We start from the raw sequence: 11,656 nt of genomic DNA, 5'->3' as shown, positions 1-11,656 counted from the left end.
TTTTTCACTTTAGACTTTTTAATATTTCATACAGCGATTATGGTGCATTCAGGAACCCAACCCCCCAAACCCCCCTAGGAGGGCCCTGCCCCTGCCCTCCCACCCCATTTGAGGGCCCCAGGGTTTAGAGTGGAGGAAGGGGAGGTAACCACCCATCTGAGGACTAACCCCAGAAACTGTCCCTGCCCTGCCTCACCTTCCCCGGGGGTTAGGGGGTAACGCCTGGGCACAACCCCCTATGTGCCCCTCTGTCCCTGCTTGTGCGCATACACACACTATGGCTCCTTGCTGTGTCGGTCAGTTCCTGGCAGGGCCCCTACTCAGCAGCACCGAGTGGGATGGGGGCAGGAGGGCTGGGCTAGGGAGACCCTGAGAAGGAGGCCCCAGCTATGGGACTCCAGGAGGGAAAGAGTGGGGGCCCCCCACCTCATCCATCTCCCAGAGAGTCTCCAGTAGTCCCCAAGTCCCCCTGCAGCTGGGGATGGCAGGTGGGGGTCAGAAGGCGAGTGGTCAAGGCATGCTTTCCCTTAGCTGACCCCAGGGTCTGGTGATGGTCAGGGTTCTGAATAGGGGCTGTGTCCCTGCCATGGAAAGGCTGGGAGCGGGGCTTCATTGCACAAAATACTGTGGGAGGGCCACACGAAGTGGGTGGGGCCCAGCCAGTCTGTATACAGAGATATTGCATTTAAAAAATGAAAACCTCATTTAAAATTAATTAAAAAAAAAAACAATGAATGAAACAAACAAAAAAAAGGCCCACACAACATGAGGCAGGTGGGGCAGGGCAGGAAAACAGGCAGGGGAGCCTCAGACCCAAGGCATCACCATGTCTTGTCTGAGTATGAGATCCCCAGCCTGGGCTAGCTCCGGACCCCTGGCTGGCCGTGGTGTAGTGGTCCTGGGGGAGGGTATGATGGGGAGGGGTATAGGCCTGGCCTCAGCGTGGGAGGCTGGCACGGCCATGCTGTCCGCCGGCAACTACCGAGACAGAGACACAGAGATAGAGAGAGACAGACAGACAGACAGACGAGGCGAGGGAGCGATGAGAGCTTTGTTAGCACCCAGCAGACAGGCCAATGGGTGGGTATTCGGACAGGCAGCAGGGGACATGTGGGCAGGCGAGCATGAGTCAGGCAGGTAGGCAGGCAGCAAGCAGGGAGGATGCAGTTGGGGGCTGCCCTGTGAGGGGTGTGGCATCCCTCCAGCTGCTGCCTGCTGGGGCCTCAGTCTGTGGCTTAGAACTCGGTGTCCACCACTCGGAAAGCTGGCCTGCCTGCGGGCGAAAGCAGAGCGGATGGCTGTTGGTGGGCAAGCAGGTAGGTGAACAGGACAGGGGAGAGGGCAAGGACCACACCTATACCTACCTGAGTCAGGCATTGACGAAGACCGAAGGCTGGCCTCCTTTTGTAGCTGGATCTCCTTTAGTGCAAATATGGAAGTAGCTGTGGATGGAGGAGAGAGAGAAGTGGGGCATGACCCATCAGGTCATCCAGGACCACCTCCCATGTGAGCCCATCGGGGAAATGAGAAAAAAATGCCTTTTCTTTGAGAGCCCTGACTTTTACCCATCAAATAATCCCCCACACAAACCAGCTTCAAGCAGGGGAAATGGAATATGGACTATTACACGACACCAAGAAATCATTCATTTTGTCAAGGATGATAGTGGCATTGCAATTACCCCATGTTAAGTCTAGATGATGGATGGTATTTGGGATTTGACTGAGACTAATCCAATGGACCAGTATTTTTTAGTGTGATAATGGTATTATTGTTACGTTTTTAAAATATTTTAGAGATACATACTGAAATTACTTATAGATGAATGATGTATCTGGGGCTTGATTCAAAATAAAGAGGTAATATAGATAAAACCAGATTGGCCATGAGTTGACTTGTTGGAGTACTTGGGGACTTAGCATATTATATGGTCTAATGTTTAAATATATCAAATTTTAAAATGTCCATATTAAAACGTTTTTAAAAGTCAGATACAAAAAGAAAACACCACATGTGACTCCAATTCTGGAGGGTACAAAGACGGGGAAAACTTATCTATGCTGTTAGAAGTCAAACTAGTGGTAACCCTTGGAGGGGATGCCAGGAGTAACTGAAGGAGGCAGGAGGGCACTTTGGGGGAGCTTTTCATGTCCCATTTCTTGGCCTGTATGCCGGTTACATAGGTGTTTAGTTTGTGAAAATTCATTGCGCTGTATACTTACGATCTGTGCATTTCTCAGAATCTATTTTACCACGTTTACTTTTTTAAAAAGGTAAAGTGATGTTGCACCGGTTTTTAAAGTATGTTTGAAAATTTCCATGAAAGGTGAGAGGAATTGAAAGCTAAGAAACTTTTTTTTGTAATCACCAACACATCACACACGTGAACAAGGGCACACCCGCACCGCCCACCCCCAGACGACCTGCCCAGCTGTCTGCGGCAGTCCTGTTCCCAAGGGCCCCCCACTGGCTGGCCCATTCCCCAGTTCTACTCACTGTCAGGAAGTTTGTGGATCCGCTCCCCCAGACTGAGGAAGAATGGATGTTTCATGGCGTCGTCTGCGGAGATCCGATTGCGACCTTCAAACTGAGCGTGTGTCGGGGTGGGGGAGTATTGACAGTTTCAACGAGTAGGCATCTCTTCCTCCCCGCCCCAGACCCTGCCTCTGTAGCTCCCTGTCTCCCCACACCTAGAATCCACTGGCTCCCCAAGGCTAGCCCAGGAAGGTGGTCTCACCTGCAGCAGCTTGGTGAGGAGGTCAGCCCCGTCGCTGTCAAGTCTACCGCAAGGACAAGGGGACCTGTTTTAAATTGAGTTTGGGTACTCTGGACCCTCACACCCACCCACCCACCAGCCTCACCGGGGTGCATGGCTCAAAAGGGCCTCGGCTCGGTACTTGGGGTAGTTGTATGTCTTGAACTCTTCATTGGACAGGATGCCTGGCCACGTCTCCTCAGTTGGGGTTCCTGGCAGGGAAGCAGTTACCCTAAGCATCTCCTAGGGCCTCCCTGCATGAGGTCCCCGCAGCTCCTAGGGCTCGTGCCTCCTCACCCAAGATGCGGAAGATGAAGTGCAGCTGTTCCTCCACCGTGGAGCCCGGGAAGAGGGGCCGGCCTGTGGCCATCTCATAGAAGATGCAGCCCACACCCCTGGGCAGGGAGGGCACAGTGAAGAGGGAGATGGTTGGCTGGTTGGCCACTGTGACCAAGCCACCCCTCTTCACCACATGGCCTCTGCCACACTTCCACCTGTCCTCACCACATGTCAATCTGAGTGGAGTAGTCCGTGGACCCGAGCAGGATGTCGGGGGGCCGGTACCATAGCGTTACCACCTCATTGGAGTAGGTCTTCGTTGGAATTGACTTGGCCCGGGCCAGGCCTGGTAGGTGGAGAGAAGGGGCAGCTGAAATTGAGGAGTCCTGGACAGTCTCGGGGAGAATGCATCTGGGACTGAGGGCGTCCTAAGCCAAGCCTGGAGAGGCTGAAGGGGACTGAGGCTAGGTGGTCACGGGGAAGGGGAAAGCCAGGAGTACCGAAGTCGGCCAGCTTGAGCTCTCCTCTCTCGTTGATGAGCAGGTTCTGGGGCTTGAGGTCTCGGTGTAGCACCTTCTGCCGGTGGCAGTAGGCCAGGCCACGGAGCAGCTGGAACAGGAACAGCTGGGGACCCAGGAACGGCAGGCAGAGGTCAAAGAGTATTCAGCAGCCTGACCCCCAACAGGCACTGTTCCCCCTCCCAAACACCGGCACTGAGCCCAGAGCCTTGTCTCACAAAAGAGGACAGGGTCCCAATGCCCTCCAGGGGCTCCCAGCAAAAAAGCCAAACGGGAGAAGTCTGTTTCTGGGAGATTTGTGGGGTGCAGTGGGCGAGCAGGGGGCCCCCTTGTGCCCCTGCTTCTTGCCCCACACCCACTTTCACATTGTGCATGTTGATGACGTTCCCACAGTCATCCAGGTACTGCTTCAGGTCCTTGTCCTGAAAGAAGAGCAGGTAGAGGAAAGGGGGTCACATCCTGTGGCTCCTGGCCATCTCCCCACCTACCTCCCAGGACCCAAACCACCCAACCTTACCAGGTACTCAAAGACAAGGGTGAGCGACTTCTCTGTGTGGATAATGTCGTGTAGCGTGACGATGTTGGCGTGTTTGAGGTCCTTGAGCAGGGACACTGCAGGAAGCATGGGGGTGGGACGAGAAAGAGTCAAGGCCCACCTTCAGGATAGAGGTGAGGAAGAGGACCAGACAGGGATTAGCCCGGGTCTCCTTCTTTCCCCGTGCAGTTTGGGGTGGTGGCTCACAGCCACCGGCCCTAACACACCTGAGATCAGGAAGAAGGTGTGTACCCAAGTTCCAGATGTGGAAACTAAGGCTCAGAGAAGATTATAGAGCAAGAACCTGGATTACTGCCTCAGGCTTATGTGATACTAGACTTTCACAACCAGCTTTTGGTTTCTGCAAAGGGGCTTTGCTCCAACCCTCAGTACATAGGCCTGCAGCTTCTTGTGAAAATGAGTTTGCACAGTGAATTTCTATGCAATTCAGATTCATTCCGTTGTGTCAAGTAAAGTGGTGAGCATTCTCAGGGGCATTCTCAGAACCAAAGCAAACACCCTGCTTTCCAATTCATCTACCTCTTCTCCACACAGGAAGGTTCCTGGTTACCCTGATTTATTATCTGGATATGTGGGTAATGGGCACTTTCTCATGAAGCCCAGAGCAACAGCAGGGCAGAAGCCTGGGGCAGATGGGGTGAAGCTGTACCTTCCCGGATGGCGGTGCAGGGCGCCCCCTCTTCGTGTTCCAGTCTGATCTCCTTGAGCGCCACAAGGTTGTCTGTGAGCTTGCTTTTGCCTTTGTAGACGGTGGCATAGGTACCCTGGGACATGAGGAAGAGTGACAAGAGAGCAGCTATGGGGCTGCAGAAAGTTTCCACTGACCCCCGTCTCTACCATGGGCTCCCTGGCTGCCTCTCACCTCTCCCAGCTTGTCCAGCTTGATGTAGGTCTCCAGTTTCCCAAAGCCGATCTCAGACTGTGGGGTAAAGGAGGCAGATTGAAGCACGCTTAGCGGAAAGGACTTGGGGGCGGGGGAGGAGACAGGAACAGAAGATGCTCACCAGGCTGACCCGGCGGAGGCGGCGGCTGAGGGGCTTGTCGAAGATGGGGCTATTGAGGGTCAACTTCTCAAGGTAGCCCTCGGGCAGCCGGATGTCGGCTGGTAATGACAGGCGCTTGTTGATATCCTAGCAGGTAAGATGGGGGACAAACAGGACCATGAGCTCCAACTCCCCAGGCCTGACCCTCTTTTCCAGCCCCGCCACTGCTGGGACAGGGGGTTAAGCACCTCAGTGGAGATCTTGCGCGGGGGGTGGTTGCGCATGCGCACCCTCACTGGTGACTGCACCTCATCCGAGGACGTGGCTGAAGCCTGGTCACTTTCCCCGTCAGACCCCATCTTCAAGTCCTCGTGTACAATCTCTGGTAGTGGGGACAGGGGGACGGCAGGCCAGGTGGGTTCAGGAGCCCAGGACAACCCCCCCCCACCCCCACATAACACATTCCCTCATCACACACGTGTGCACACGGCCCCCAGAGCAGCCTGGAATCCCTCAGGGAGAGGGTGGGAAGGCCCAGGGAGGTTCACACGGGTCAAGACAGGTTGAATTGTTGGGGGGGGGGCGGCAATAGTCACCTAGTGGAGCACCCCGTTTCAGCGGCGAGCTGAGACTGCAGCTGGCCCAAGGCCAGTGAGCAGGCAGCGGCAGAGGTAGCCAAATGCCCTGGGAAGGCAGGCCCAGGGCAGGCAGGCGCCAGGAGGCCTGAGGGGCCTGTCACAGAGCGCAGGAGAAGGGCAGAGGGAGGCTTGGGGCAGCTGCGGCAGGTGGGGCACCCTTCCTCCCAGAGGCCTGGGCACAATGCCAAGGAAAGGGGCACAGATGGACAACAGAGAGAAGGTGTTGGGAGAGGACAGCAGAGATAGGGGAGAAAACGGAGAAAGGAAAATGAAAATAACGCAAGTCTAAGAAAAACTCAGCTGGAAGGCAGCACACCTAGGGACCAGTCTGGGAGCGGGAACGGTCAGTGGACCCACCTGGTGCAGAGCTGAGTGGACCCCGCCCAGAGCGAGGTTCCCCAGGGGCAGCACGTGTGGGGGCCTCTCCAAGGTCACTGCCGCCGCCGCCACTCTCATCCAGGCCTATCTGTTCAGGGGCACCATTGGTCTTGTCTACACCTCGGCCCCCTCGGAGTGTCATTGACAGCTGCCGTTTGATCTTCTTCATCCGATCCATGGCGACCTGAGCAGGGGAGATGGATGGGAATGGGTCCCACATTAGCATTTGCCTGACCACCACGGGCCCCCTAAAACCTATGACAGCCCAGTGAGGCGCACAGCCATGAACATGTGTCAGTATCTGCCCAACCACCATGGAGCGCTGGAACCACTCAGGATTCCTGGAAACCTGCCATGGATGAGGACCTTTGTCAGTGCCCGCCACCTATGACAGCCAGCCCCTGGGGACCCTGCTCCTAAGTGGCTCACCTGGGTACTGAGGCTTGGGTGGCTGGCTGAGGGAAAGGGCCAAACTGACGGAGTGCTGGCCTCTATGGGAGCAGCCTCACTGTGGGAGCAGAGGGCTTCACAGCAGGCATTCTCGACTGCACTGGCACTGATGGACCCAGCCACCTGTCGGGCACGGGGCTTGCCCAGGACCTCAGGACCACTGACACGACCCCGGCCACGTCCAAAGGATGACATGTTTCTCTGGCACCAGCCCCACATCACCCCCAACTACCAAGGCAGAACCCTCCCTGTGGCCACAAGAACTCTCCTGCTTCCCCCAGCAACCATCGTCAAGGTAACCAGTGTACTATCCCACTGGTTACTCAGGTGAGGGGGGGTTGGGGGCTGCCTAGACCCAACCACTGGGTGGGGTCATGGGGGGGATCTTGATGCATACCAGCTATGCTGAGAACTGCTGGAAAGGTTCAATCAGGTTGGGACCATAGGGTCCGACCCAGATTTTTACAAGCCAAGTCACATTTCTCCTCTATTTGGGAATATATCACATCTCCCTTATCATCCCAAATAAACATCTCAGTCTTTAATATGGCCCACAAGGTCTTACCGCATTCACCCCATTACCTCTCTGGTCTCACCTCCCCCTTGATCATTGCTAGTTGGTATTTTGCAACCACCCCAAAAGTTCCACCACAGGGCCTTTGCACTGGCTGTTCCCGATACCTAGAATACCCTTCCCCCATATTTCAAAATAGCTCATCCCCTCCCTCACCCACTTCAGGCCATTGCTCAAATATAACCTTTTCCATAGATTACCCTCCATGAATAACCCTATTTAAAATCTCAATCATCCTAAGCTCCCTCACCTTGCCAATTATCCCCCCCCAGCACTTATCACCTCCTCAGAAATGACACCATCTACTTATTGGTTTCTTTATTCTTTACTGTCTGTCTCCTCACCGCCATAACTAGAAGATCAGCTCCGCCAGGGTAGATTTCTGTCTGTTTAGGTCACGGCTATATCCTGAGGACCTGGAACAGTGACTGACACAAAGTAGATGCTCAAAAAGTGCTTATGGCAGAAATTAATGAATGGGGTGGGGGGGCAAAGGAGGGCCTAGAAACCAACCTCTGTCAGGGTGAGGAGGGTGAGTCCCTGCTACTCATGAAAAACCCCAGACAAAGTGGCCCAGGGACACTGGCATTGGCAAGATGACCTAGATGGGGCTGCTGGAGGGAATGGGGCCACCAAAAAGCTGAGGCCGGCCTTCTTCTGCTTCCTCCTGGGCTCTGGGCCAACAAGGAGGGGGAAAGACCTGGCCCAGGAACCATCTGGACTCACAGCAGGGCCTAAGATGGCCCTGGGCCCAAGGGAAGTGGAGCTAGATAGGAGGTTGAGGATGAGGCTGGGGGTGGATTCGAGGAGAGAAGTGGGTCATCTGTCACCTTGAAATCAGGTGCTTACCCCAGTGGCTTCCAAACCCCGCTTCTGCCTGCCTGAACTCATCACCCCCAGGATGGGCAGAGGGGCCAGCCTAGCAGGAAGACCTCAGTAAAGAGGATGAAGTCTATCCAAAGAACCCAGGATAACATTAACGAAAAAAATCCTGACCCAGGAGGCTGAACACTGAACATGAAGCTGAGGAAGGTGAAGTGTGGCCAGGCCCCAAAGACTGTCTTGTATCCGTATGGCGCAGATATCCAGTCGCTTTGCCTGCTGGGGCAGGGAATGGGGGATCTGAGGCGGGGAGGAGGGTGACTGTAAGTAGGGCTAGATGGAGGATGAGGAGGGAGCCAGAAGGAATCATGAGTCTATGACCCCTAACTGGAAACCCCAAGGGTTTGGCATGTTCCAGAGTTCATTTTGGGGGGAATTTTAGGAAGATGGGGTACAAAATCTGTGTATCATACAACACCCCCAGCAGGGGGACCCTGTGAACAGAGACATTTGAACATCAATATGCAGTAAAACTTGTAAATATCATTTCAGTTTTCTGAGATTTTTAGACTTTCAGAATAGTGAAGGAGGGAGCAAGAAACTGGATACACAACCCCTCTCAAAAAAGGGCACATGTCCTTCTTGACACCCCCCACCCAGAGGACACACCCATCCTCAGAATACCCTCACATCCAAGTATACTCACCACCTCACATCACACCGACCACTGTGGACACAGTCATCACTCTGCTAACTCCCATAGGGACACACCACCCTCATCCTGTCCAGAACCATCCCATAAGCACACACTGGCCTCTCACTGTGTCCTGCTTCCTTCAGTACACACTGGACCCTCAAGAAGGCTTCTTTGCATCTTAACTGCCATCAGCACTGCAATTTCCCTATTTATCTCTAACCTCCATCAGCATACAAAGCCCCAGCAGAGCACTGAACTCTGTTAGCACACAGTTGGGCCCCTCTAAATTAACTCTTACCACCATACTCTTGGGCCCCTCGCAGGCCCAGGTGCTTGTTAGCTTCTCCACAGCACTCACTGCTCCCCTAACATGATTCCGACCCCTATTAACATGCACTTGGGACCCGCTACAGCTAACCCACATTAGCACTCACTGGACCTTCACACTGTCCTGAATCCCATTAACACAAAGTGCACCCTGCAGATTCCGATTCCTGACCTGTTTTGCCCACACTGGGACCCCTCCACAGCAAGGATCATCATTAACATGTATTCTGGTCCTCCCACTACCCTGTCCCCCCCACCTCTCATCAGCACAAGCTGGACCTTCACTTCACCGTGACCCCTATTAGCACACACTGGGCCTCACACAGTGTCTCCCCATTAGCACAGCCTGAACCTGGACTCAGCTCTATTCTCCAGGGATGCACAAACACACTGTTCTATAATAGCCTGACCCTCATTAGCACACACAGATCCTCATTCAGCCCGGAACCCCATTAGCCCACTCCAGCCCTCCATGGCTCTAATCCACTTTAGCACACCTAGATCTTCCCATAGTCCTGTCCTTTATTTCTCTTTGCTTCAACTCCTCCACAGCTCTAAGCCCTGTTGGCTGACACTTGGATCCTTTCACAGCCCTGAGCGTCCCTATGGCACACTAGATCCCCTCCACAGCTCTACCCCCCATTAGCATTCCTGGGGACCTCAACACACCACAGGCCCCCACGGACACAGGGGCACACACGGCCTTCACAATGTTCTGACGCTCATTAGCATATTCCAGACCTCATACTGCTCTGATTCTCGCCCCCTCCAATCCCGGCACACATTTAAGCGCCTCCATGACTCTAAACCCACCTTAGCAGTCATTAGAACTTCATCTGTTACCCTGCCCCTTCTTAGGGCGTCCTAGAGTCTCTCAGATCCCCTGACCTCATGGACACACATACACACTGATCTCATACCATCTTGATCCTTAATACACTGACCCTCTTACAGTGCTAAGATACTTCCCTTGCCACCAACCACCACCCCACACACAGAGCCACAATTCTGATACCCATTAGCAGAGGCTCAGGTCTTCCACCAGTCTGCCCCCATTAGCTTACACTGGGCCTTGGACTACCCAGACCTTCATTACCATATGCACATATCCTCTATGGCTATGACCGCCCCCATTGGCACCCTCTCAATACGGGAGTTTTTCCACTACCCTGCCCTCCATGAGCACACCCTGGACCCTCACACCCTGCAGTCCCTCATGGACAAATACACAGTAGTAACACCATCCTAACCCTCATTACCACACTCAGGGCCTCAGAGCCCAAATCCTATGAGCACACCTTCTGGTACCTCTACCACCTCATCCCCCAGTGACACACACAGGGCCTCTCTACAGCTATAACCCCATTTGCATACCTCAGTACTCCTCTGACGTCCTCTCCCCTGTTACACATCTCCTCGGGTCCCTCCATCGCCTTGCACCGCCCCTCTGTTAGCACACACTGGGCCTCAAAACCTCACACAGCGGTAAGACTTTTATTATTATCACATGATCGGACCCCTCCACAGCTCAGGTCCCCATTAGCAAACCTCGAGTCTTTCACCACACGGCCACCTATCTCCACACCCTCTGGTCCTTCGATCACCCCGCTCCCCATTAGCACCCACACTACTTCCCATCCCCAGCTTCCAGACCGGGCCCAGGGCGGGGCCAAGGTCAGGGAGGCCCCGAATGACCCCCCGTCCCGGTGCATTCTGGGAAACTCGCCGCGGGAGGGGGCACATGCCAGCGGTGCAGCCCAGACCCCTGGGCACCGCCCGGGGTCTGGGTTGGTTCTGCAGAAGGAAGGGCAGCCCCCGCCCCACGCCTCGGGGACGCGCTCACCGGCGGGGGCGCGCGAGCAACCTCAGCGCCGCGGGGCCGGCGCGGCGGCGCCTGGGGCGGCGGCCCGGGCTGAGGCCGCGCGACCTCCTTCTCCTCCTGTTCGCCGCAGGCGCCCGTCCCAGTAGTCTTCGGCCATGGCTGCTGGGCCCGGGCCGCCGCCGGCTGAGGAGGAGGAGGCGGCGGCGGCGGCGGTGGCTGAGGCGGAGGCGGCGTCCCGCTCAGCCGGCCATGAGCTTGGCCGCTGCGGGCGATGCCCCCGGGCTCGTTGGCGCCGGCTCGAATCCGAGAGCTCACGGCGGCTCGCGGTTCAGAGCCGACTGCTCGCGGAGACGCGGCGGATCCCAGGGCCGAGCAGCCAATGGCCCAACCACTGCGCGCGCCGCGCTCCGCGCATGCGCACGCACGCGCTGGACAGGGTGAAGTGGGAAGGAGGGGACTCACCTCGGACTGCATGTACCAAAAAACCCGTCCACAGCGGGAGGGGGCGCGGCCATTGCGCGCCCACTGGGGAATGTGGCGCTGGCCCTGGAACGGCGCCAGGGGGAAGTGTAGAGGTTGCTTAGTACTCAGTTCCGATCTTGCTAGAAGTTTGCTAGCTCCGAAGCGGGCAGCAGCCAGTGACAGCGTGTCAGTCACCAGTCGCTCCCCCTACTCAGTCTCACTTGGTACATCCCCATGATGGCAAACGGGACTTTTGCAAGGAGGAAAAAGACAGTGAGGCACTCAGTCCTAGTTCCTTGAGGAGCCTCAAGAGGCAGCGGTTTTAAAGGTTCGCGACAAGATGATTTTTCTAGGAGAGGTGGCCTGGAGAATCATTGGCTTTTACCACCTTAGAT

General features: G+C 55.5%; 1 protein-coding gene across 11 annotated transcripts; it reads right to left on the bottom strand.

Annotated features, from left to right (window-relative positions):
* Positions 1–11,288, bottom strand: CDK16 (cyclin dependent kinase 16). Of its 11 annotated transcripts, none has more exons than XM_032475818.1 (16): positions 11,262–11,288; positions 6,087–6,291; positions 5,340–5,473; positions 5,113–5,238; positions 4,971–5,027; positions 4,758–4,872; positions 4,070–4,164; positions 3,912–3,974; positions 3,535–3,658; positions 3,260–3,380; positions 3,053–3,150; positions 2,862–2,967; positions 2,738–2,780; positions 2,497–2,587; positions 1,365–1,442; positions 1–1,273 (listed from the first exon to the last, which is right to left on the bottom strand). In XM_032475818.1, exons 1-16 carry the CDS (start codon positions 11,271–11,273, stop codon positions 1,236–1,238), a joined length of 1,506 nt encoding a protein of 501 aa, XP_032331709.1. In that variant the 5' UTR covers positions 11,274–11,288; the 3' UTR covers positions 1–1,235. The 11 variants fall into 11 exon arrangements, with proteins under 11 accessions (XP_032331709.1, XP_032331710.1, XP_006191787.2 ...); XM_032475819.1 differs by lacking the exon at positions 11,262–11,288 and adding an exon at positions 10,821–11,164; XM_006191725.3 differs by lacking the exon at positions 11,262–11,288 and adding an exon at positions 6,537–6,784.
* Positions 11,289–11,656: the final 368 nt, after the last annotated feature.

This window comes from Camelus ferus, chromosome X (genome assembly GCF_009834535.1).
Source record: "Camelus ferus isolate YT-003-E chromosome X, BCGSAC_Cfer_1.0, whole genome shotgun sequence".
Lineage (NCBI taxonomy): Eukaryota > Metazoa > Chordata > Mammalia > Artiodactyla > Camelidae > Camelus > Camelus ferus.
Note: the sequence above shows the minus strand (reverse complement) of the source record. Positions and strands in the feature narration are given on the sequence as shown.

Coding starts and splice junctions, on each gene's coding strand:
- CDK16 (XM_032475811.1), bottom strand. CDS start 6,776: ATGTGGGGCTGGTGCCAGAGAAACATGTCATCCTTTGGACGTGGCCGG. Junction 5,028..5,112: donor GCCTCCGCCGGGTCAGCCTG/GTGAGCATCTTC, acceptor TTTACCCCACAG/TCTGAGATCGGCTTTGGGAA. Junction 4,873..4,970: donor AGCTGGACAAGCTGGGAGAG/GTGAGAGGCAGC, acceptor CTCATGTCCCAG/GGTACCTATGCCACCGTCTA.